The 26,303-nt window shown below is 36.1% G+C and overlaps 1 protein-coding gene across 3 annotated transcripts in view; it reads left to right on the forward strand.

Annotated features, from left to right (window-relative positions):
• YAF2 (YY1 associated factor 2) overlaps positions 1-26,303 on the forward strand; it is a 75,781-nt gene that overhangs the window by 23,348 nt on the left and 26,130 nt on the right. Inside the window, exon 3 of one of the 3 annotated variants that reach the window (XM_018047914.1) lies at positions 2,384-2,455. The exons of the other annotated variants lie outside the window; for them this stretch is intronic. Within the exon in view, the coding sequence (XP_017903403.1) occupies positions 2,384-2,455 (72 nt within the window). The remainder of the gene's footprint in view (positions 1-2,383; positions 2,456-26,303) is intronic. 3 annotated transcript variants of the gene reach the window in all.

Raw genomic sequence — 26,303 nt, forward strand, 5'->3', positions numbered from 1 at the left:
TTAGAGTAGATTCTCATTAGTGAAATGCTTTATTAGGTTCTTAATTACTTGTTAACCTTTTTGTGGACCAGCATTATAATTGTTAGAACTTACAAAGGATAGTTTTGAGTAGAGTATTTAATTTCTGGCATTTCTTTTTTAAGCTATTCTAGTAAAATCCATTTTAGTTAAACCTATGGCATAATAACAGCAACAAATAGCTTTGAATGCTGGTCTCTTAAGTGACCTTTTAGGTTACCATAAAATATTTTAAAGATATTTTAATTCTCAAATTATTTTAAAAAGTACATTTGATTTTATTTTAAATTCACAAGATCTTAGTCTAAATGAAGACTGTATGTGTTGCTATAAATTAAAATTGGAAATTATTATTTGGTTCTTAATGAAAAGTTTTATACTAGCTTTTACTGTAAGGATAAAATATTTGAATTATTGCTCCTATATCAGTTGTGTCAATCCAAACACATAGGACCTTCATCCCATGCACTGCTTCACACTTCAGGAAATATAAGTTAACTAGGAATCTAATTTAAACTAGATGATCCTTTTGGACTTTATCTCTATATTGCAGTTAGAAATTGAGGTCTGTGTAGTGCCCCTGTTTGCCTGAATGAGTCATTTAAAAACTAATGCATTAATTGCTATTATTTTTTAAAACTCAGATTTATATAAAATGGATATAGTTTATCCAAAACAAATTGTATCCTTAAGTGAGAATCTAGGAAAAATCTTGACATGGTGCTGTCCACCTTTACTAAATGTAAATATTACCTCATAACAAGATTGAAATGCTAGATTTTCATTAGAGTTACATTTTAAGAATTTTTTTTAGAATTACATTTTGTTTTTGATGAATTAATGATTTTATATACCATCTTACCCTGTTTACTCTTAAAGTAGAAGCTATGCATTTAATTTTTTCCATAGAAAGAAGAACCATGAAACCATGTTTTTTGAAGGTAGGAAATAATTTTTAAATAGCAGTATAATGAGAAAAGGAAGACTGTTACTGAAATATATCTGTATCTTCAATAGAAACTAGTGTTTGAAGTCATCACTACTATAGCACATCAAAACGAACATGTACCTGATGAATATGTATTGCTGCTGCTGCTGCTAAGCCGCTTCAGTCGTGTCCGACTCTGTGCGACCCCATAGACGGCAGCCCACCAGGTTCCGCTGTCCCTGGGATTCTCCAGGCGAGAATACTGGAGTGGGTTGCCATTTCTTTCTCTAATGCATGAAAGTGAAAAGTGAAAGTGAAGTCGCGTCCGACTCTTAGCGACCCCATGGATTTACCAGGCTCCTCCATTCATGGGATTTTCCAGGCAAGGGTACTGGAGTGGGGTGCCATTGCCTTCTTTGAATATGTATTGAGTTAAAGGTAAAAGCAATCTTCATGTGTCCCTGAAGATAAAGTTCTATTGAGGATACCTTTCTTTTGTTAGAAATAGTTTTTTTTGGTTTATTTTTTAATGACAGGTCCAATTTAAAAAGTATAACAGTTAATCGAAAATATTACTGTACTACTTTGTACAAGTGTTTACATTAAAATCAGCATTATTATTTATCAGTGGCCTGGCATTCATAAGGGCTTCACAGGTGGTGAAGTGGTAAAGAATCCGCCTGCCAATGCAAGTGATGTGGGTTTGATCCCTGGGTCAGGAAGATCCCCTGGAGAAAGAAATGGCAACCCACTCCAGTATTCTTGCCTGGAGAATCCCCATGGACAGAGGAGCCTGGTGGGCTATAGTCCATGGGGTCGCAAAGAGTCAGACATGAGCATAGCACAGTGGCATACTTAAATATATGTATGTGGTTGATTTGTTACAGGTGACAAATGGTTGGTTATTTTAAAGATTTATTGAGTGATGAATGGGAATTGCATTGATGCTGTTTATCTGAAGTGTTATAGATTGTTAATCTACTGTAGTGGCCTCTACACCCAAATTCAGCCTATGTTAATGACAGTGCCTAGTTAAGAAACAGTAGATTTTGATCAATTAATTACCCTTTACGGATATTAAAAAATGATGGTAGTACTTTAGTGAGACGAAATAGTCTGATAGCTGATTATTTTATAAATTAAAATGTTGCTGTTGTTACAGTAGAGATTTTGCAATGAAACTATTCAAATCATTTTCTTTTTCTTGTGTTTCTAATAGTGCCAGAAGTTTCTGTTGACTTTATAGTTATCACATTATTTGTGTATTTACTTTGCTGTGTTCATGTATAGTTATCTAACTAATTTGCAGTCCTTTCCCCTGTAGTTCTTTATGTATTAATCTCAAATAAATTTAAATAATTTTCTTATTCTGATAGAGAAGAAAAAGCTGGATCACTTACCAGTAACTGGAGTTCTCCTATTGGGTAATCTCCACAGATCCACAATCTTTGAAGTTATTGTGAATGCCTCGTGGACCATGGGACTGTTGAAATTTCCAATTTCAGGAAGGTAAGCAAGCACACTGAAGCATGTCTCTAGCATCTCCCAAATCCCCTTCCCTCAACTTTCTTACATATGCGTCTGTACTGCATGCCCCCTCAGTTCCAGTGGATGCCCGTCAGGAAGATTCTCATGCTGGACAGAAGGGCAAGAGAGGTGGATCTGTGAGGGAAAAGACCCAATAGGATAACTCAAGTTACTGGTAAGTAATCTAGTTTTCACAGACTTGAGATTTTTTTTGCCCATTTCTACTCTTTAGGAGTTCATTTAATTGCAAAGAGAGGAAATGGTTTGGGATAGTTTCTTTTTGAAAGTTTTGTGTGGATTATGGTATTTATTGTACAGATGATAAATACCTAGTTCTTAATGGACATATGAATAAATGTGACATTAAAGTACATAATTTATATAATAGTTTATAAAAATTATGTATTTACTACCTTTTGGTAAATAGTGTAATAGTTCTAAAGCAATATGAGGAACTATATGTTGAATTACTTTAGTTCTTTTGTTTGTGATATTGCTTTTATTGAAGTAGATACTTGTTCTGTAAAATTTCTGCTTGTGTCTAATTTAGCCAAATTCTTTTGACATTGTACTGAACAGCAAGAATAGTTTTACATGAATTGACCAACACTTACTGATACAATTTTCAGTGTACCTTAAATTTCATTGAATGTATGTTTAGAAATAATTTATGGTATGTTGCGATTATATTTACTACTTCGTTGCTTATAATGGATAGCCTTATTAATGTGAAGGGTAACACAGTTGGTTCAATGTGAGCTCTGCCTCTGTTCCTAACCCTATATATTTGTATAAATGTTAGAATTGTATAGAGTTCCTTGCTTCCCATTTCTCTCTTACTCACTCTGTATTGTTACCAGTTAACCACTTCTAAAAGGCCACTTACATTACATAAAGAGCCATAGTGATGCTATGCTCTTGCTGTTTTATAAAATTTCATCCATAGCTTAGTACTTAGGGCCTCTCATAATCCAGTCCTATCCCATTTATCCAGCCTTAATTTCTTCAATTTGAAACTTTCGTTTTGGTGTTAACCTTGGCATTTATGCTTTAGCTTGTGCTTTTCCGTTTTCTTGAAATGCTCTTGGAAAGATCCATTCTGCTTCTCTATATTTTAAAGTTGAAGTTAAGTCCTACCCCTTACGTGTATTGTTTTATGCTGACAACTCTGTTCGTCTGTTTCTTCAGTGAAAAAATGAGATTACTATGAGGCTTGAATTAATTAATTAATGAAATGTACTTAGAATAGTGACTAGCAGCACATACTAACTTCTCTTACTAACTATTATTTGACCATAGATTTATCTTAAATATTTTTGTGATTGTACATATAATTCTTATCTGTATGACACAGTTTAGCTTTAAATATTAGTATCAGGTTGTACCAATAGATATTTCTTCTGATATAAAACTCTTACTCTGACTTGTATGGTCTTTGACAGCAAGTATAGGCTTTTATTGGGCTTCCCTTGTGGCTCAGAAAATAAAGAATATGCCTGGGTTGGGAAGATCCCCTGGAGAAGGTAAAGGCTACCCACTCCAGTATTTTGGCCTAGAAAATTCCATGGACTGTATAGTCCATTGGGTCGCAAAGAGTTTGACATGACTGAGAGACTTGTTTTTTTTTTAATAGACTTTTTTTGGTCTGTAACCTTCCTTCTTAAGGTTAGTGGCTGAGATTAAATCATGCCCATTGAAAAGCTAGCTTTCATGTAGAATGACATATATACTTACCAGTTTTCCGTTTGTAAAATAGGATTTCATTTGGCTAATCAATCCTGTTGGTACTGTATGCTTTTCATAAGGACAGCTTTCCTTCAAAGCTGATACACGTTGTAAACTTTCGTTGCACTTGAGAATAGACTGTATAGTTTTGAGAGTGTTAATTAGATTGTGTTCACTTTAAGACTGTGGATTATTGGAAAACAATCTGGAAACTTAGTGTACTTGATTTTTGAGGCCTGAATATCTTGGGAGATAATTGGTTGATTTTTTTTTTTCAGAAATGCTTGGATTTAAAAATACCTGTCTGATGAAACAGTATATAGAATCTGATTTCAAGGCCATTGAAGGAAGGAAATGCTCTTTGACAGATTGGGTGTCACTTTATTTTATTTTTTTTTGTGGCTGTCCCATGCGCCGTGTGGGATCTTAGTTCCCTGACAAGGGATCAAACCTGTGCCCTCTTCATTGAAAGTGTAGGGTCTTCACTGGGTCTCCAGTGAAGTCCCAGGTGTCACTTCTAAATAATCACCAGAGAACCATTTCAGGTCCAGTTAGATGAACCAAACTGAAGAATGTTTGGTCAGATGACGTCAGTGTTTGATTTGAATCTGCCGACTGTTCAATCTCCTGGTTTTTTAGTGTGATTGTGGTATGGTTGTTATATTGAGAATGGCCTTATTCTTTAGAGATGTATGCTGAAATACTTCAAAGTGAAATGTCATGATGAGTTCAGAAAAATCATGTGTGGGTATCTGAATATGGTATATGTTATGTGTATGTAAAGAGAGATAAAGGGAGAGAGAAAGCAAATCTGGCAAGTTTTTACAGTTTTGGGTCTAGGTGAAGGGTATAGTGGTATACATTATACTTTAAGCTTTCCTGTGGCTCTGATATTTTTCAAAGGAAAGTTGTGTGTGGGGGAGAGTATTTTAAAAAGAACTTTATTGTGCTCCAGTTTCTCTAATTCTAAAATGACAATAATAGAACTTATTCTTTCCATGCCTCGATGCAGGTAGGCACAGTGGGATAACATTTGGTAGAATAGCAGTCAGGAGAGCTTTTTAAGAAGTAATTTTCTTTTTACGTTAAGAAAGAATTTTATAGTGGAGAACTTTTCAAAGAACATTTCACCTAAAAGTATATTAGATTAAAATATCTGTTCCCTTTTTTATTATTCAGAGCATGTTCCATTATAATTGAATAAAAGCAATCAAGAAACAGTAAATACATGTAGATATATAAATTAACCAGTTGAAATCTTGAAAATGAAAATATTTAGTTATAAAATAATCGTGGGCAGAACAGAAGATGAGACCTAGGTAAAGAGAAACGTTGTTAATTCCAAGATAAAACCAATAACTCATCCAGGACCAGAGCCCAGGGAGATAAAGAATGAAAAATAGAAAAGAAAAACTAAGACACTTTAGGGCTAGATTGAAAAGCTCTAATGTAATGTCCAGAAGAGAGAATATGCAGAGTGGTAGAGAAGCAATATTGAAGAAAAATGACTAAGGATTTTTCAAATATTCAAAAGAAATAATGGAAATTAAGAAATAACTAGAGTGGAATCACAAAACTGTTGTATCAAAACTTGAAGGATGTAAGAAAAGTGGTACTTAGGGATAAATTTATGACCTTAAATGGCTGTGTTAGATTGAAAAAAAGTAAGTGAGCCATATATACAACTCAAGAAACAAAAATAAAAAGTAAAACCAAAGACAGGAGAAAAGAGAAAATAAAAATGGAATTAGATGAAATAGAAATAATCAACAATAGAAATGACAGCAATCATCTTTCAAATCAAAGCTGTTTCTCTTCAGCTGATTAAGTACTGGAAATACCAAGAAGCACATGACACAATAACGTTATAAAATGGGATATAATTACAAATAATAATCGTAATTTTAAAAATCACAAGAAATCACTATTAATTTACATGTGTATAAATTTTAAAAACCTAATGAAATTGTCTGTTTTCTAGGCAAAATATCATTTAGAAATTGACTGTACAAGAAGAAGATAGTCATAGAAACTAAAAACCATTAAAAAATTGAAGCTGTAGTAAATTTCCCCAAGAAGTTTTTTAAAATATCAGCTTAATTGGAGTATAGTTCATAAACCATACCACCTACCACCTAAAATGTACAATTTAATGGTTTTTACTATTTTTACATAATTGTGGAATCATTACCACAGTTAATTTTTAGAATATTTTTGTTACCTCAGAAAGAAACTATGTACCTATTAGCAGTCAGTTCGAATTCTCTGAAACCCTCCAGCCTTAGACGGTCACGAATCTACTCTCTGTTTCTATAGGTTTGCCTGTTCTGGATCTTTCACATAAATAGAATCATTCAATAAATGGCCTTTCGTGGTTTGCTTCTTTTATTTAGCATAATATTTTTAAGGTCCAGCCATGTTGAAACATGTGTCATATACCTCATTCCTTTTTATGGCCATATAATAATTCATTGTGTGGTTATACCACATCAGTTGATGGATATTTGGATTTTTTCACATTATGAATAGTCCTTATACTGGCATTTGTGTATAAGATTTTGTGTAAACGTAGTTATATGTTTTCATTTCTCTTGGATGTATACCTAGGAGTAGAATTGTTGGGTCTTATGGAAACCATGGAACAACAACAAATAGGGAAAGGAGTATGTCAAGGCTGTATATTGTCACCCTGCTTATTTAACTTATATGCAGAGTACATCATGAGAAACACTGGGCTGGATGAAGCACAAGCTGAAATCAAGATTGCTGGGAGAAATGTCAATAACCTCATATATGCAGATGACACCACCCTTGTGGCAGAAAGCAGAGAACTAAAGAGCCTCTTGATGAAAGTGAAAGAGGAGCTTGAAAAAGTTGGCTTAAAGCTCAACATTCAGAAAACTAAGATCATGGCATCTGGTCCCATCACTTCATGGCAAATAGATGGGGAAACAGTGGAAACAGTGACCGACTTCATTTTGGGGGCTCCAAAATCACTGCAGATGGTGACTGCAGCCATGAAATTAAAAGATGCTTGCTCCTTGGAAGAAAAATTACGACTAACCTAGACAGTATATTAAAAAGCAGAGATATTACTTTGCCAACAACGGCCCATCTAGTCAAAGCTATGGTTTTCCCAGTAGTCATGAATGGATGTGAGAGTTGGATTATAAAGAAAGCTGAGTGCTGAAGAATTGATGCTTTTGAATTGTGATGTTGGAGAAGACTCTTGAGAGTCCCTTGGACTGCAAGGAGATCCATCCAGTCCATCCTAAAGGAGATCAGTCCTGGGTGTTCATTGGAAGGACTGAAGCTGAAACTCCAATACTTTGGCCACTTGATGCAAAGAACCGACTCATTTGAAAAGACTCTGATGCTGGGAAAGATTGAAGGTGGGAGGAGAAGGGGGTGACAGAGGATAAGATGGTTGGATGGCATCACTGAATCAATGGACGTGACTTTGAGTAAACTCAAAGTTGATGATGGACAGGGAGGCCCAGTGTGCTGTAGTCCCTGCGGTTGCGAAGAGTCGGACATGACTGAGCAACTGAACTGAACTGAACTGTGGTAACCATTGAAGCTTTTAAGGAACTATCAGACTATTTTCCAGAGCAGCTGTACCATTTTACTTTCCAACCAACAGTGTATGAAGGTTCTAGTTTTTCTACACCCTCATCAGCATTTTCATTATATGTTTTTTTGGTTAAAGCATTCGTAATGGGTGTGAAGCAGTATCAGAAAGAATAGTTTTAATTGTGATTTTGTTATCATAATTTCAGACATACTTTTGGGGAACAGGTAATCCCAATTTTATACAAACTGATCTAGATAATAGAAAAAAGAGGGAGAGCAGTTCTGTTTATCAGAGAAACTTACCCTGGAAACGTAAACTGAAAAGAATATGCAAGGAAAAATAATGGTACATTCAATCTCATTTACAAACAGACAAAATTTTTAATTAGGATAAGAATGTAAGCATAGCTCAATATTTGAAAATTATTAAGGTAAGATTTAGGGGAAAAGATCTTGAAAGATTTGGTAAAATTCTGATAGAACTCAATACTCGTTAGTTTTTTTTTTTAGAGTAACCTTTAAACCATGATGAGAAACATGTTTCTTCCAATAAAGGCTCTCTTTAAAACTTAACTGTCTAAATCTTAGAAACATTCCCATTAATATCAAGAATAGGACAAATATATCTCTACTAGTAAGATTTTTTTAAAAAGGAAATAAAGTACAAAAGGATTGGAAAGGAAGAAAAATGAGATGAATGTATCCATAGGAAATTAAAAACAAAAAATCAACAGACTATGGGACTTCCCTGTGGTTCAGTGGTTAAGACTTGACATTCCCAAGCAGGAGGCACAGGTTTAATCCCTGCTCAGTAAACTGAGATCCCACGTGCCATGTGATATGGCCAAAAAATAAAAAAAAAATCAACAGAATAGGGAATTCCTTGGCAGTGCAGTAGTTAAGATTCAGCACTTTCATTGCTATGAGCCTGGGTTCCATCCCAATCAGGGAACTAAGATCCCTCAAGTCATGTGGCTTGGTCAAAAACCGAAAAACCATCAACAAACTAACTATATTCATGAAAGAATTCAGTGTTGCTGGATACAAGATCACCATTCAAATTGACAGTAGCCAATTAGGAAATAAAAATACCTCTTTTACAGCAAATTCTATGAGGTACCGAAAGTTTTATTGAAGGTCATAAAATTAGACCTGAATAAAAGACAAGGCATAATTATTAGTGGGAAGTATAAATATTGCTAAAAAATTAACTTCTCTATGACTTATATGTAGTTTCAGATAGAAACCTGATAGAATTTGTTTTCTTTTTTGGAGGAAAATGGTCTTCATATACAAAAGTAAAGAACCAAGACAGTTGTAAAAGAAGAAAAAGAATGAAGAGGAGGGAGTTGACTGTTGGATATCTAGATTAATCTTAAATTTTGGTATTTAGAATAGAATCCTACACAAATCCCACAACATGTGTGTGGCTTTCCTGGTGGCTCAGACAGTAAAGAATTCACCTGCAATGTGGGAACCTGGGTTTGAGCTCTGGGTTGGGAATATCCCCTGGAGGAGGACATGGCAACCCACTCCAGTATTGTTGCCTGAGAAATCCCATGGACAGAGGAGCCTGGTGGGCTACAGTCCGTGGGGTCATGAAACATCGGCACACACAACATGAAATGAATCTTCCAGACTTAGCGTTGAGCAAAAGAAGCGGGACAGAAAAGAGTTCATATAGTATGAGTTCATTTTTAGGAAGCTCAAAAACAGAACTAATCTATGAATATTGAGATCAGAATAGTAGTTCTCTTGGAAGCATGGTACTAACTGAGAATGTGTATGAGGGAGATTCTGAAGCATTGAAAAAAGTTAATATCTTAGTCTGAGTTGGATCACACAGGGGTATACATACTTAAAAGTCAGGTTGTACACAGTACTTGTATTTAAAGTAGTATAGTCTTAATATATGAAAAAACAGATTCATAGAATCGATTTAAGAAATGGATTCATATCTACTTGAGAAGTTGGTTGGTGCTCAAGATGGCATTTTCTGTCATCAGGGAAAGGAAATGTGAACTGTTGAACTGGTTTTTCTATATGGGGGAAAACTAGATTTCTACTTCAGGCCATATGCAGAAATAAATTCCAGTTGAATTAAATACTAAACGTGAAACCCGTTTTTTTAAAAAAGGAAAGTATAGATGAATACGTATCTTCAGAATATGTAAGGCCTTTTTTAACAAGTTAAGAAAGAAAGGTACCATCAGGGATGAAAAACTATCAAGGATTTGACTACCTCAAAAAAAAAAAAAAGAAAAGAAAGAACAACCTTAGGTTTAATGTAAGTTCCCATAAACCCAGATAAAACATAATGTTACAACTGGGAGATATATATAATGTCTGTACTATCCAGTGGTTTTGTGTCCAGAATATGTAAAGATCAAAAGAGGTAAGATAGGTAATACAAATAAAATGAACAAGTGATAGTAAGACAATTCAGGCAAAGACTGGAAATTGTATTGAGAAGATGGTTAGTCTGTTTGTAGGGATTTTATTTGAAAGTATTAGTTGCTCAGTCATGTCTGACTCTTTGTGACCCCATAGATTGTAGCCCGCCAGGGTCCTCTGTCTATGGAATTCTCCAGGCAATAATACCAGTGTGGGTAGCCATTCCCTTCTCCAGGGGCTCTTCTCAACCCAGGGGTTAAACCCGGGTTTCCTACATTGCAGGTGAATTCTTTATTGTCTGAGCCACCAGGGACATCCCATTTTTAGGGTAGATGCAATTAAAAACTTATGAGTCATCAGAGTTTACCCATTAAGTTGCAAGGCTCAGGATCAGGTAAGTGTTACACACATAAATGTTACACAGTTAGAAATGTGGATACACGGTTATCCAACAATTTCTATTTAAGATATTGTCTAGAGAAGCTTGCACATTTGCCTAGGGTGATTTGTGCAGGGATGTTCATTTGGAAAACAGTCTAAATGGCTGCAATAAGAGTCATGGATATATAGGATACAAAATAGTTATTTAATTAAGAATTCCCTGAATCTCTGATTAGGTTACAGGCTTCCCTGGTGGCTCAGATGGTAAAAAGTCTGCCTGCAGAGTCTGCCTGCAGTTCAATCCTTGGGTTTGGAAGATCCCCTGGAGAATGAAATGGCGACCAACTATAGTATTCTTGCTTGGAAAATCTCATGGACAGAGAAACCTAGTGGGCTACAGTCCATAGGGTCGCAAAGAGTCGGACATGATGAGCCACTACACTTTCACTTTTCATGATTAGGTTATTATCAGTGGTTTAATTTACTTATGGCTACACTGGGTCTTCATTGCTGTACACAGGCTCTCTCTAGTTATCGAGAGTTGGGGCTCTTCTTTGTTGTGTTTGGGCTTCTCATTTTGTGGCTTCTCTTGTTGCAGAGCACAGGCTCTAATACGGGGGCTCAGTAGTTGTGGCTTGTGGGCTTAGTTGCCCCGTGGCATGTGGAATCCTCCCAGACCAGGGATCAAATCCGTGTCCTGTGCATTGGTAGGCTGCTTCTTTACTTCTGAGCCACCAGAGAAGTCCAGTGATTTTTTAAAAAATATAATAAAGTGGTACTGTCTATAACCATGATTGTTTTAAGCATTTTATAAACATTAAATATTTTAGTCCTCATGAAAACTTAGAAGTAAGTACTGCCATTGTCTCCACTTTTTAGATGGAATACTAAAGCATAGAGAAGTAAATACCCCTGCCTACTCTCATGGGTAGTAAATAGCAGGGCTGGGATTCAAAGTCGTCTAGAGTCCACTATGCCATGCTGCCTTTTGATGTTTAAAAGTATGGAGAGGCCTCCTAAATGTAAGGAAAAGGTGATGCCTTACGTAAATGTAAGGAAAAGTCTCATTTACACCAAATTCATGGTATTTGTTACCACTGAATGGGATTGGGAGGTGAGGGAGATCTAGTGATGATGGTAAAATGAAACTAGCATAGGGAACCTTTCCTTCAAGATTATGTACGTTACTATATCGCTTTTAAATACTTGCACTTACTGTATATATATATGCTTCTTCTTGGCCTTTATACTAATCATTATTTTTCTTGATATTGGTTATATAGAAAAAGAAAAAAGCAGTGGCCCTAGCACAGTGGCTATAATTTAGTCTAGTTCTGAGATAGTGAGCAGCACAGATGTGCCAGACCCTGGATTAGGGTGCTGGAGATAGGGTGGTTTCATCCCCGATGGCTCAGCAGGTAAAGAATCTGCCTGCAATGCAGGAGACACAGGTTCGATCCCTGGGTTGGGAAGATCCCCTGGAGGAGGAAATGGCAACTGACTCCAGTATTCTTACCTGGAAAATCCCATGGACAGAGGGGCTTGGAAGGCTATAGTCCATGGAGTGAACAAAAGAGTCGGACACGACTGAGGGGCTAACACTTTCATCCTCTCTCTTTAAGGAGTTCAGAGTTGTACAAGGAAAGAGATAAGAAAAAAATTTTTAATTTAGTATGTTATGTCCAGATCTCTTCTTCTTCCCTATTTATCTGTCCCCGTCCTTTTCCCTCCATATGCAAATAGGAGAAGGGGGAAGTGTCTTGAGTTGGGGCAAGAGAAACAGGCAGTGAAATATTGATTGTGATCCTACTTCCGATTCTTTTAAAAACTACCAGGAAGTAAATTCTGTAATAGTCAGTGATTGTGCCTTGTTCACCATCTCCGAAACTTGGTATAATGCCCTGTGTTTAACAGGCCCCTGGATGTTGGAATGAATAACTGATGCACTTTGACATTTCACTCTCAAATGACTTAGCACCTCAACCCAAAGTTCTTAAGCCATCTAGGGTGTCTTCCATTGACTAATAAAGTTACCTGAGAACTTTATATGAAGTGTTGTGTCAAATTGTTTTGTGCCAAAGAATTCTGACTTGAGGAATATTTTCATCTGTAGGAAATTTTGGATCTCTAAAATCTAATATAATTTTCTTTGTGCTGAGTCCATGAACTATTTCCAGGTGGTATTAGTATTTATAATCTGAGAATGCTAGTATCTTTTAAAATTTATTTTTTAAAGTGACTACCATTTTTCAGGCCCACCAACGATGAATGAGAATTCCTGTTGCTTCTAATCTCTCCAGTGTTTGGTGTTATCAGGTTCTGGATTTTGACCATTCCAAGCAGGGCAACCAAGTAATTTTTGTTTTAACTTTAGTAAGATCATGTTATTCCCCTGTTTGGAACCTTCACATCCTACTTCCTTTCCCATCGTACTTGGAATAAAATCCCAAGTTATTTCCAGCTGTATGAGAGGAAGGCTTTGTATGATCTGGCCAATGGCCACCTCTTTAAACTAGTTTTACCATTTTCTCTCTTTTTCATTGCATTTCAGACATGTTGGTCACCCTAGTGTTCTTTGAACATGCCAGCTTTCTGCTTCAGGGCCTTTGCAGTTGGTCTTGCCTTTCCTGGAATGTTTCACTTCTAGATACCTTCAGGGCTTACTCCTGTATTTCACTGAGGACTCTGCTTAAGTGTAAGCTTGTCAGAGATGCTTCTCTGATTTTCCTGCCAAAAAATAGCACTTCTGTGCTTCTTCCTATATCCTGCTTTATTTTTCTTCTACTGCTATAATATATATGTGTATGTTTGTTTATAATTATATATATAATATATTACATATACATATATATGTAGCCTATCTTTATGAGAATGTATGTGTACTTCATGAAGGGATATTTCTGTATACCTCTAGAGTAGAACCTGGTACACAGATGGTGTTTATCTGTTGAGTGAATGAATGATTGTATTACATCAAAAAATGCTTTAATGTTAGTGATTTAGAATATTATGGTAGGGCATAATCAGATACATAAGGAAGGCTTAAAACTTAATAAATAATTAATAAGTAAAACTGTTTAATTTCACAACATGTAATCTATGCAAGGCTAGGGATTTTTTCTTTCTTGCTATATTCCCATGCCTAGAATGTTTCCTGGCAGTAATACACATTTGATTAAGTATTTGCTGAATGAATGAGTTTATGTAGCATATCTTCTAAATAAACAACCAAATTATGCTATGTGTAAAAGTAAAGTTGAATAGAACCAAAAGTAGACCACAGAACCCCAGAACTGGGAGAAAGGGGACGAAGGTGAGCGATAGTACTGTGTTGATTTAAATTTTTGGATCCAGCCTCACCATTTGCCAACTACTCCAAGCCAGCACCATTGCTTGTCAGGCCTACTCTAATACTGTCCATTTGTTCTTCAGTTCCGTATGTGTTATGTTTCATTCTCTATGTTTAAAATTTAAAAGTATTTCAGGATCCTTACTGTACGTAAAATAAAACCGAGATTCTTTGTTTAACTTGGAGCCTGGTGTGGCCTTTTTATCTCTTAATCTCATTTCGTTGTTCCCTCTTGCTCAATATCCTTCAGCTTTCCCTTCTGTTTCTATAGGCTGTCAAGTTCTCTGCTGTACTTATACACTTAGTGCTTACCTTCTGCCCGTTATAACCTTTCTTTCACTGTGTCATTGACGCACCTTCTTTGTGTTATTTAAGTCTGAGTGTGTTGGATCTTGTGAGCAGTCTTCCTTGAAAACCGTATCTACCCCTGCTTCTGTTAGAATTGCTTTTGATATTTGCATGGGGTGGGGAAGAACAAAACCACGGTTTGTAATTATATACAGTGTTAGTCGCTCAGTTGCCTCTGACCTGACGAACTGTAGCCCGCCAGTCTCCTCTGTCCATGGGATCCTCCAGGCAAGAATACTGGAGTGGATTGCCATTCCTTTCTCCATTATTATGAATATGTGCTGACTTTCTTTTTTTTTTTTTTTTGTTTACCATTGTGTTCTTAATGCTAAGTATGGTACTTGGCACATAATAGGTGCTCAGTAAATATTTAATATGTGAGTAACTGTATAGCAAAAGATGGAATATAAAAATGAGTATGAAAGGAAAAAAGACCCCAAAAACTAGAAAAAAGATCATATGTACTGATTAAAACAACAGCAATCCATGACATAAGCTCAGCTGTTAATCAAGGCTCTGATAAATCACAAAACCCAACTATATGCTTGATGTTAGAAACATTTAGAACAAAGCTTCTAAGGGAGTTGTAGGTAAATGTATAATCAAAACAAGATACTAGGCAAATAAAAACAAAAATTAATTGTTGGATGGTATTGCTAGACAAAGGTGAATTAAAAGTGAATGAACATTAGGTGAAAAGATGCACATTATAGTATGTATATACATACATATCTATCTTATCTATTTCTCTATGTATATATACATACACACACACATATAAAATCAAGCATATAGTTACTAATGTGAAAGTGAAAGTGAAAAGTGAAGTCGCTCAGTCGTGTCCGACTCTTTGCGACCCTGTGGACTGTAGCCTACCAGGCTCCTCTGTCCATGAGATTCTCCAGGCAAGAATACTGGAGTGGGATGCCATTTCCTTCTACTAATATGAGGAGAACCACAAACCTTTATTTCTTAAAGGTGAAGCATTGAAATGTTTAAAGTAAAAATTATAAATTCAAGTAGGAAGAGAAAGAAGTCTAACAGTAACAGGAGACTTTAAAACATCTTTCAGTTCTAGCCACGTCAGAGAAATTAAAAATAGAATATGGAGATCTAAATTATGTAATTAATAAATCTCATATAATATACTTTGTTATTATACAAAGAATAGCATATTTTTAATTCCCCATGGGACATTGTCAAAAATAAATACTAGAGAGAAAGTTGGGAGAAAAAAGGTACTAACTACATGCTCTACAATGAAATTTTAAGTTAATAGAAAAGTTAGAACCAGAAACCAACCACAAAATCTTCCCAACCTCAAAACAAAAATGGAGTTTAAAAATGTAAAAACATTCTCCTAAAAATTTTAGATCAAAGGTCTAAAGGTACCGCACACCAGCAGTTGTGGTCTCTCTATAAAATAATCACAATAAAAATTAAATACGAGGACTTCCCTGGCAGCTCAGCAGTTAAGGCTCTACTCCCAGTGCAGGGGCACAGGCTCAATCCCTGGTTCAGGATCCCACATGCTACACAGTATGGCTTAAAAAGTAAGCTAAATAAATACATAGATTTATTTTTTAAAATTAAATATGTAAATGTAAGACATAGGTAATTTCTTAAAGTTTCATTACTAAATGAAAATAAACAAGTTAACATTCAAAGAATTTATTAAAAGAACAATAACACAAACCTAAGGAAAGATGGAAAAAAATAATAAAGCACAACATAGCAAGTAATAAATTAGAAAACAGATCAGGTAGTTAAGATAAATACCACCAAGAACTGATTCTTTGATTAAAACAAAAATAAGACTAGCTAACTTTTTTTTTGTAAACAAAAAGATAAAGTATAAAAATTAAAATTTAGATTATGAAGAAGAAAACAACCATAGATGTAAATAATACAAACATAAGAGAATGGTTGGCACAATAAATAAATTGGAAAGCATTGGGAAAATGTATCATTTTCTAGGAAAATGTAGATTATTCTGTATTCAAAACTGATCCAAGAAGAGACTGAAAATTTAAACCTACCAAGCCCAAATGGTTTTATAAGTGGTTTCTTTCAAGCCTTCATGGAACAGATAATTTCACATATATTTAAATTGACCTAGAGAAAATAAGGAAGAATCGAGGCTTTCCTATTATTTTTTACAAAACTTCAGCATAAGTCCTTCCAATAAATATTCAGGACTGATTTTCTTTAGGATTGACTTGTTTGATCTTGTAGTCCAAGGGGCTCTCGAATCTTCTCCAGCACCACAGTTTGAAAGCATCACTTCTTTGGTGCTCAGCCTTCTTTACAGTCCAGCTCTCATATCTGTACATGACTGCTGGAAAAACCATAACTTTGACTATATGGGACCTTTGTCAGCAAAGTGATATCTCTGCCTTTTAATACACAGTCTAGATTTTTCCATTGCTTTCCTTCCAAGGAGGAGACGTCTTAATTTTGTTGCCTCAGTCACCATCCACAGAGATTTTGGAGCCCAAGAAAATAAAATCTATCACTGCTTCCACTTTTCCCTCTTCTGTTTGCCATAAAGTGATGAGAGTGGATACCATGATCTCATTTTTACAGCGTTGAGTTTCAAGCCAGCTCGTTCACCTTTGTCAGTAAGGTCTTCAGTTTCTCGTCACTTTCTGCCATAAGGGTGATGTCATTTGCATATCTGAGGTGGTTCATATTTCTCTCGGCTATCTTGATTCCAGATTATGTTTCATCCAGCCTGGCATTTCACATGATGTTACTCTGCATAGCAGTTAAATAAACAGGGTGAAAATATATAGCCTTGTACTACTTTCTCAGTTTTGAACCAGTCAGTTGTTCCATGTCCAATTCTGTTGAAGCAAAAGGCAAGGGAGAAAGGGAAAGGTATACCCAACTGAGTGGAGATTTCCAGAGAACAGAAAGAGCTATAAGAAAGTCGTCTTCAATGAACAGTGCAAACGAAGAGAGGAAAACAATAGAATAGGAAAAACTAGAGATCCCTTCAAGACAATTGGAGATATCAAGGGAACATTTCATGCAAGAATGGGTATGATAAAAGACAAATGACAAGGACCTGACAGACAGAAGAGGTGGTAAGAATACACAAAACTATACAAGAAAGGTTTTAATGACCCGGATAACCACGATGGTGTGGTCACTTACCTAGAACTGGACATCCTGGAGTGTGAAGTTAAGTGGGGCTTAGGAAGCATTATTGTGAACAAAACTAGGGGAGGTGATGGAATTCCAGCTGAGCTATTTAAAATCCTGAAACATAATGCTGTTAAGGTGCTTCACTCAATATGCCAGCAAATTTGCAAAACTCAGCAGTTGCCACAGGACTGGAAAAGGTCAGTATTCATAACAGTGCCATACAGTTACACTCATTTCACATGCTACCAAGGTTATGCTCAAAATCCTTCAATCTAGCATTCAGTAGTATGTGAACTGAGAATTTCCAGATACTTCAGTGTATTAGTAGATAAAAGAAGAAAAGCTATGTGATTATCTCAATAGATCTTGAAATACAGTTAATAAAGTCAGACATTTATGCCTGGAAGCAGTCTTTAGTAATAACATAATTAAAATATGTACGTCAAAATCATACTCAGGAAAGTGCTTCAGGGAGATACATTAGAAATTAAGTGATATTAATATTAGAAACAAGGCAAGGAAATTCTCATCACTGTTATTTAACTTTGTTCTAGATGTGCTAACATTTAAAGAAATTAGAGAAGCATGATATCAAAGTAATCCTCAAACACTTTGGATAACATTCAAGTGCTTTGTTCTGGGCATTTAGTTACCATGTTCAAGAGCTATCTACCTTGTTAGATTTTCAGCCACATTTCAGTTATTTCCACAAATGCAGTCTCGCAGTGTTTTTGATTAGCTTATACTAAAATAAAATACTAAACCACTAAAGGTTTTCACATTTAAAAAAAAATCTCAAAAAATTTTGTTTGGAGCGCTAATGAATAAGGTGAAAGCAGAACTCCTTTTGTTGCAGAGGGATTAGGAAGCACTGTAGTCACCTCTTCGTCATCATGACTCCTCCATCAGCTTCTGGGAATGCTGTGTGCAACTTTAAGAATTACAGCCCTATTCTGCTTCATGGAATTTTTTTTGTGTCACAGTTGTTAATAGTGACATAAAACAACTTTTGCATAAAATATGACCACCGATTTGGTAAGATCTTATTATTCTTGGCAATTTTCAGTCCTTCTTTGGTTATGGTAGATATTAAATTAGAAGCAGCTTGGGGCTTGGAGTTGTTATTGAGATGACTAAGGTTGCCCAAAGCAGTTATACAGAGAAGTGGTAACTGATGCCAAGATGGGACACAATAAAATGTACCAACTAGAATGAGGCAGCATTCTGGAGCTGCCATTTCAGATAAAGGCAGATGTTCCAAAACATCTTAATGGCTCCAGAATAGCATGGTGCATGAAGTTCTAAAAGATGGTTCTGAGTAGAAAAGACAGCACAGCCTTGTAATATGTGGGAAGTATGGGCTATGGAAAGAGAGATACTATATGATATGGAATGTATGTGGAATCTAAAAAAGTTGAACTCATAAAAGCAGGGTGAATGGTTGCTTCCAGGGGCTGGGGATGAAAGAAATGGGGAAATGTTGGTAAAAATGGTACAAAGTATCAGTTATGCAGAATGAGTAAATTCTGGGGAATCTAATGTATTAATCCATGTATTCAGTTCAGTTTAGTCACTCAGTTGCGTCTGACACTTTGCAACCCCATGGACTGCAGCATGCCAGGGCTCTCTGTTCATCACCAGCTCCAACAGCCTACTCAGTCTCATGTCCATTGAGTTGGTGATACCATCCAACCATCTCATCCTCTGTTGTCCCCTTCTCCTCCCGCCTTCAATCTTTCCCAGCATCAGGGTCTTTTCAAATGAGTCGGTTCTTTGCATCAGGTGGCCAAAGTATTGGAGTTTCAGCTTCAGGATCAGTCCTTCCAATGAATATTCAGGACTGATCTCCTTTAAGATGGACTGGTTGGATCTCCTTGCAGTCCAAGGGACTCTCAAGAGTCTTCTCCAACACCACAGTTCAAAAGCATCAATACTTCGGCATTCAGCTTTCTTTGTAGTCCAACTCTCACATCCATACATGACCACTGGAACAACCATAGCTTTGACTAGATGGGCTGCAGTCACCATCTGCAGTGATTTTGGATTAATTCAAGTTAATACATGGTTAACTATAGTAAGCATGTACAGCATGGTTGTTGTAGTTTGTAATATTCTATACTGGAAAATTGTCAAAAGATTACATCTTTAATGTTCTCTACATCTTTAATGTTTCCACCACCACAAAAATGTGATATTATGTGATGGATATGTTAATTAGTCTGTAACCGTTTCATAGTATGTATGTATATCAAAACATTACATTGTACAGCTTAAATTGTATATAGTGTTGTCAGTTGTGCTTTTTTTGGTTTATTTTTAATTGGAGGATAATTGCTTTACAATATTGTTGGTTTCTGCCATACATCAGCTTGAATCAGCCATGGGTATATGTATGTCCCCTCCCTTTTGAACCTCCTTTCTACCTCCCACACTATCCCACCCCTCTAGGTTGTCACAGAGCACTGGATTTGAGCTCCCTGCTTCATACAGCAAATTCCCACTGGCTATCTGTTTTATATATGGTAATGTATATGTTTCAGTGCTACTCTCTTAATTCGTCCCACCCTCTCCTTGCCCCACTGTGTCCACAAGTCTATTGTCTATGTCTGTGTCTCCATTGCTGCCTTGCAAATAGGTTCATCAGTACCATCTTTCTAGGTTCCATATATACGCGTTGATACACGATACTTGTTTTTCTCTTTCTGACTGACTTCACTGTATAATAGGCTCTAGGTTCATATACTTCATTAGAACTGACTCCAATGCATTCCCTTTTATGGCTGAGTAATATTTCATTGTGTATTTGTACCACAGCTTCATTCATCTGTCAGTGGACATCTAGGTTGCTTCCATATCCTACCTATTGTAAACACTGCTGCGATGAACATTGGGGTACATGGCACCTTTTTCAGTTATGGTTTCCTCAGAGTATATGACCAGTAATGGGATTGTTAGGTCAATGGTAGTTTTATTCCTAATTTTTTAAGGAATCCTCATACTGTTCTCCATAGAGGCTGTCTCAATTTACATTCCCACCAACAGTGCAAGAGGGTTCTTTTTTATCTGTACCCTTTCCAGCATTTATTATTTGTAGATTTTTTGATGATGGCCGTTCTGACTGGTGTGAGGTGATACCTCATTGTAGTTTTGATTTTCATTTCTATAATAATGAATGATGTTGAGCATCTTTTCATATGTTTATTAGCCATCTGTGTATCTTTTTTGGAGAAATACCTGTTTAGGTCTTCTGCCTACTGTTAGATTGGGTTGTTTTTTTTTCTGGTTTTGAACTGCATAAGCTGCTTGTATATTTTGGAGATTAATCCTTTGTCAGTTGTTTCATTTGCTATTGTTTTCTCCCATTTTTGAGTCTTGTCTCTTTACCTTGTTGTACAGTTACCTTCACTGTACAAAAGCCTTTTAAGTTTAATTAGGTCCCATTTGTTTATTTTTGTTTTTATTTCCATTACTTTAGAAGGTGGGTCATAAAGAATTTTGCTGTGATTTATGTCAGAGTGTTCTGCCTATATTTGATAGTTTCTGGTCTTACATTTGGTCTTTAATCCATTTTGAGTTTATCTTTGCCTATGGTATTAGGAAGTGTTCTAATTTCATTCCTTTATACATACCTGTCCAGTTTTCCCAGCACCCCTATTGAAGAGACTGTCTTTTCTCCAGAGGTTCCCACAGATGTGTGGGTTTATCTCTGGGCTTTTACCTTGCTCCACTGGTTTATATTTCTGTTTTTTGTGCCAGTACCATACTGTCTTTATGACTGTAGCTTTGTAGTATAGTGTGAAGTAGTAGTATAGTGTGTAGTATAGTGTGAAGTCAGGAAGATTGATTTCTCCAGCTCGATTGTTCTTTCTCAAGATTGCTTTGACTATTCAGGGTCTTTTGTGTTTCCATACAAATTGTGAAATTTTTTGTGCTAGCTCTGAGAAAAATACCTTTGGTAGTTTGATAAGGATTGTACTGAATTTATAGATTGCCTTGGGTCATATAGTCATTTTTATAATACTGATTCTTCTACTCCAAGAACATGGTCTGTCTCTCCATGTGTTGTGTTGTCTTTGATTTCCTTCATCGCTGTCTTACAGTTTTCTGCATACAAGTTTTTGTCTCTTTAGGTAGGTTTATTCCTAGGTGTTTTATTCTTTTCATTGCATTGGTGAATTGGATTGTTTCCTTAACTTCTCTTTCTGATTTTTCATTGTTTATAAGGATGAAAGGGATTTCTGTCTATTAACTTTGTATCCTTCAGCTTCACTATATTCATTGATTAGCTCCAGTAATTTTCTGGTGGCATCTTTAGGGCTTTCTGTGGATAGTATTAATGTCATCTGCAAACAGTGAGAGTTTTAGTTCTTCCTTTCCAGTCTGGATTCCTTTTATTTCTTTTTCTTCTCTGTTTGCAGTGGCTAGGATTTCCAAAACTATGTTGACTAATAGTGGCCAGAGTGTGCTCCCTTGTCTTTGTCAATTGCACCTTAATAAAGCTGGCAAAAAAATATAAGTACAGACTTTAGAATCAGGCAAACCTGGAGTTGAGTATAACTTGGAATATGATCATTACAGATGTCTTAAAAATACTGAGCCTTGGTTTACCTATCGTATAAAAAGGAATATGAAATTAAATAAGTTAGTGAATGTATAAAGCTTAGTATGACCTTTGGCACTTATAAGACGTCTTAAGATTAATAGCTTTTATATATACTGTGTACTAAGGCAGTGAAGCTTGTACTGCATTTGGGGAACAAAATTAAAAGATTAGTTTTTTTATGTATATATATATATATTTAAAATATATCTATTGTATTGAAATATAGTTGACTTACAATGTTTCAGGTGCACAACAAGGTGAATCAATTATTCAAATACACATAAATTATTTTTGAAATTATTTTTCATCATAGGTTATTGGAAGAGTTTGACTATGGTTCCTTACGCTATACAGTAAACCTTTGTTGCTTGTTGCATATCTATTTTTAAATTAGAAATCTAACTTCTATTCATACTAAGTCAAACAAGTGGAATCAAAATGTCATGTTGTTTTAGTTAGGCAAAAACTCATAAGTATTCTAAAATATATACATTATGCATGTTTATATATATATGTATAAAAAAGCTTTTCTACCACACTTGATAAAGGCTGGAGTAAGAACATAAAAAAAAAAAAGAGAGAGATGGAGAAATTGGAGGAGATAAACTAAATGAAAGGGGAGCACTGAATATCAAATAGAAAAAGTGAAACAAATTAGATATAAGTAAAAGATTATCATAGAGTCCAGTTGTTTTTAAACATGACTACTCATTAGAAACATATATGGAGCTCTGGAGAAAAAAGCAATACCTGAGCATTTATATATTTCAAGATAATTCTGATATCCATCTGGATTTTAAGGAGTGATTACAGATTTTTCTATCAGATCCTCATTTTGCTGATATAATATAATTTCTATTATTTTTCTGTTGACCAACATGATACAGTGGTATTAAGTGAGTAATATTTACTTAATCAGAATAATGAAAGATCTTTATCAGTTTTCACAATCAATAGCCAGACAAAAATAAAAGATAATTACAGTCTGTAAGCCACAATGGAACATGATTAACTTAACAATATAAAATCAGTTCAGTTCAGTTGCTCAGTTGTGTCTGACTCTGCGACCCCATGGACTGCAGCACGCCAGGCTTCCCTGTCCATCATCAACTCCCAGAGCTTTCTCAAATTCATGTCCATCAAGTTGGTGATGCCATCCAACCATCTCATCCTCTGTCACCCCCTTCTCCCACCTTCGATTGTTCCCAGCATCATGGTCTTTTCAAATGAGTCGGTTCTTCATATCAGGTGGCCAAAGTATTGGAATTTCAGCTTCAGCATCAGTCCTTCCAGTGAATATTCAGGACTGGTTTACTTTAGGATGGACTGGTTGGATCTCCTTGCAGTCCAAGGGACTCTTAAGAGTCTTCTCCAACACCACATTTCAAAAGCATCAATTCTTTGGCACTCAGCTTTCTTTATAATCCAACTCTCACTTCCATACGTGACTATTGGAAAAACCATAGCTTTGACTAAACAGACCTTTGTTAGTAAAGTAATGTCTCTGCTTTTTAATAGGCCGTTTAGGTTGGTCATAGCTTTTATTCCAAGGAGCAAGCGTCTTTTAATTTCATGGCTGCAGTCACCATCTGCAGTGATTTTGGAGCCCCCCAAAATAAAGTCTGACACTGTTTCCATTGTTTCCCCATCTATTTGACGTGAAGTCATGGGACCTGATGCCATGATCTTAGTTTTCTGAATGTTGAGTTTTAAGCCAACTTTTTCACTCTCCTCTTTCACTTTCATCAAGAGGCTCTTTAGTTTTTCACTTTGTACCATAAGGGTGGTGTCATCTGCATATCTGAGGTTATTGATATTTCTTCCAGCAATATTGATTCTAGCTTGTGCTTTTTCCAGTCTGGCATTTTGCATGATGTACTCTGTATATAAGTTAAATAAGCAGGGTGACAGTATACAGCCTTGATGTACTCCTTTCCCAATTTCAAACCAGTCTGTTGTTCCATGTCCAGTTCTAACTGTTGCTTCCTGACCTGGATACAGATTTCTCAGGAGGCAGGTCAGGTGCTCTGGTGTTCCCATCTCCTGAAGAATTTTCCACAGTTTGTGGTTATCCACACAGTGAAAGGCTTTGGCATAGTCAATAAAGCAGAAGTAGATGTTTTTCTGGAACTCTCTTGGTTTTTCATTGATCTAACGGATGTTGGCAATTTGATCTCTGATTCTTCTGCCTTTTCTAAATCCAGCTTGAACGTCTGGAAGTTCATAGTTCACGTACTGTTGAAGCCTGGCTTGGAGAATTTTGAGAATTTCTTTGCTAGGGTGGGAGATGAGTGCAGTTGTGCTCAAAATATGTTTGAGCATTCTTTGGCCTTGCCTTTCTTTGAGATTGGAATGAAAATTGACCTTTTTCAGTCCTGTGGCCACTGCTGAGTTTTCCAAATTTGCTGGCATATCGAGTGCAGCACTTTTATAACTGGATTTGAAATAGCTCAACTGGAATTCCATCACCTCCTCTAGCTTTGTCCGTGGTGATGCTTCCTAAGGCCGACTTGACTTCAGACTCCAGGATGTCTGGCTCTAGGTGAGCCAGACACCATCATGATTATCTATGTCATTAACATCTTTCTTGTATAGTTCTTCTGTGTATTTTCCCACATCTTCTTAGTACCTTTAGCTTCTGTTAGGTCCATGCCATTTCTTTCCTTAATTGTGCCCCTCTTTGCATGAAATGTTCCCTTGGTATCTCTTAATTTTCTTGAATCAATCTCTAGTCTTTCCCATTCTTTTGTTTTCCTCTATTTCTTTGCATTGATCACTGAGGAAGGCTTTCTTATCTCCCCTTGCTATTCTTTGGAACTCTGCATTCACATGGATATATCTTTCCTTTTTTCCTTTGTCTTTTGTTTCTCTTCTTTTCTCACCTATTTTAAGCCCTCCTCAGACAACCATTTAGCATTTTTGCATTTCTTTTTCTTGGGAATGCTTTTGATCACCACCTCCTGTACATCAGGACCATACAGTGTACACCTCCGACCATAATTCTTCAGGCACTCTGTCTATCAGCTCTAATCCCTTGAATCTATTTGTCACTTCCACTGAGAAATTAAGGGATTTGATTTAAGTCATGCCTGAATGGTCTAGTGGTTTTCCCTACTTTCTTCAATTTAAGTCTGAATTTGGCAATAAGGAGTTCATGATCTTAGCCACAGTCAGCTCCCAGTCTTGTTTTTGCTGACTGTGTAGAGCTTCTGCATCTCTGGCTGCAAAGAATATAATCAGTCTGATTTCGGTATTGACCATCTGGTGATGTCCATGTGTAGAGTGGTCTGTTGTGTTGTTGGAAGAGGGTGTTTGCTATGACCAGTGCATTCTCTTGGCAAAACTCTGTTAGCCTTTGCTCTGCTTCATTTTGTACTCCAAGGCTAAACTTGTCTGTTTCTCCAGGTATCTCTTGACTTCCTACTTTTGCATTCCAGTCTCCTATGTGAAAAAGACACCTGTTTTGGGTGTTAGTTCCAGAAAGTCTCGTAGGTCATCATAGAACTGTTCAGCTTCAGCTTCTTTGGCACTGGTGGTTAGGGCATAGACTTGGATTACTGTGATACTGAATGGTAGAGTAAAGGGACGTGCACTCATCTTCTCCTGTGAGAACTCCAGAATTGCAACTTCCTGCTGAACAACCATTAACAGGAGAATGTTGGATCCCACCAAAAAAAAAAAAAAGAGATAAACAAGATATATAGCCATTAATCCAAATTTTTGGAGAACTTTATGAAGGCTGAGTTAAATCTTCTGTTAGCAGACAAAAAATAATAATCATTTGTTGATATTTTATGTCTCTGTGAAGAATTGATATATAATATAATCAAAGGGAAACAGACTTAACAGTGATTAGTATTAGTAGGCTCAGTGTTTTAAAAATCTTTCTGATTACAGGACACTATCTTTTGAAAGAATACTCTTTAAATTAGAAATCTTTGTGATTGTGGAGATCTTGAATTAAATAGAACAAACGATCTGAAGAATACAACAAAAGTTGATTTTATGGCATTTATATTAAAAAAAGAATTTTGATCAAATTCGTGATTAATGTTTTAAAAATTAAGTGTATACACACGTCTAATACATATATACGGGTGTGTGTGTTAGTCGTTTCAGTTGTGTCTGACTCTTTGTGACCCCATGGATTATAGCCTGTCGGGCTCCTGGGTACGTGGGATTCTCCAGGCAAGAATATTGGAGTGGATTACCATGACCTCCTTCAGGGGAGCTTCCCAACCCAGGGATCAGACTCCCGTCTCCTGTCTTGCTGGTGGACTCTTTACCATCTGAGCCACAAGGGAAGC

The sequence above is a fragment of the Capra hircus genome, chromosome 5 (assembly GCF_001704415.2).
Source record: "Capra hircus breed San Clemente chromosome 5, ASM170441v1, whole genome shotgun sequence".
Classification (NCBI taxonomy): domain Eukaryota; kingdom Metazoa; phylum Chordata; class Mammalia; order Artiodactyla; family Bovidae; genus Capra; species Capra hircus.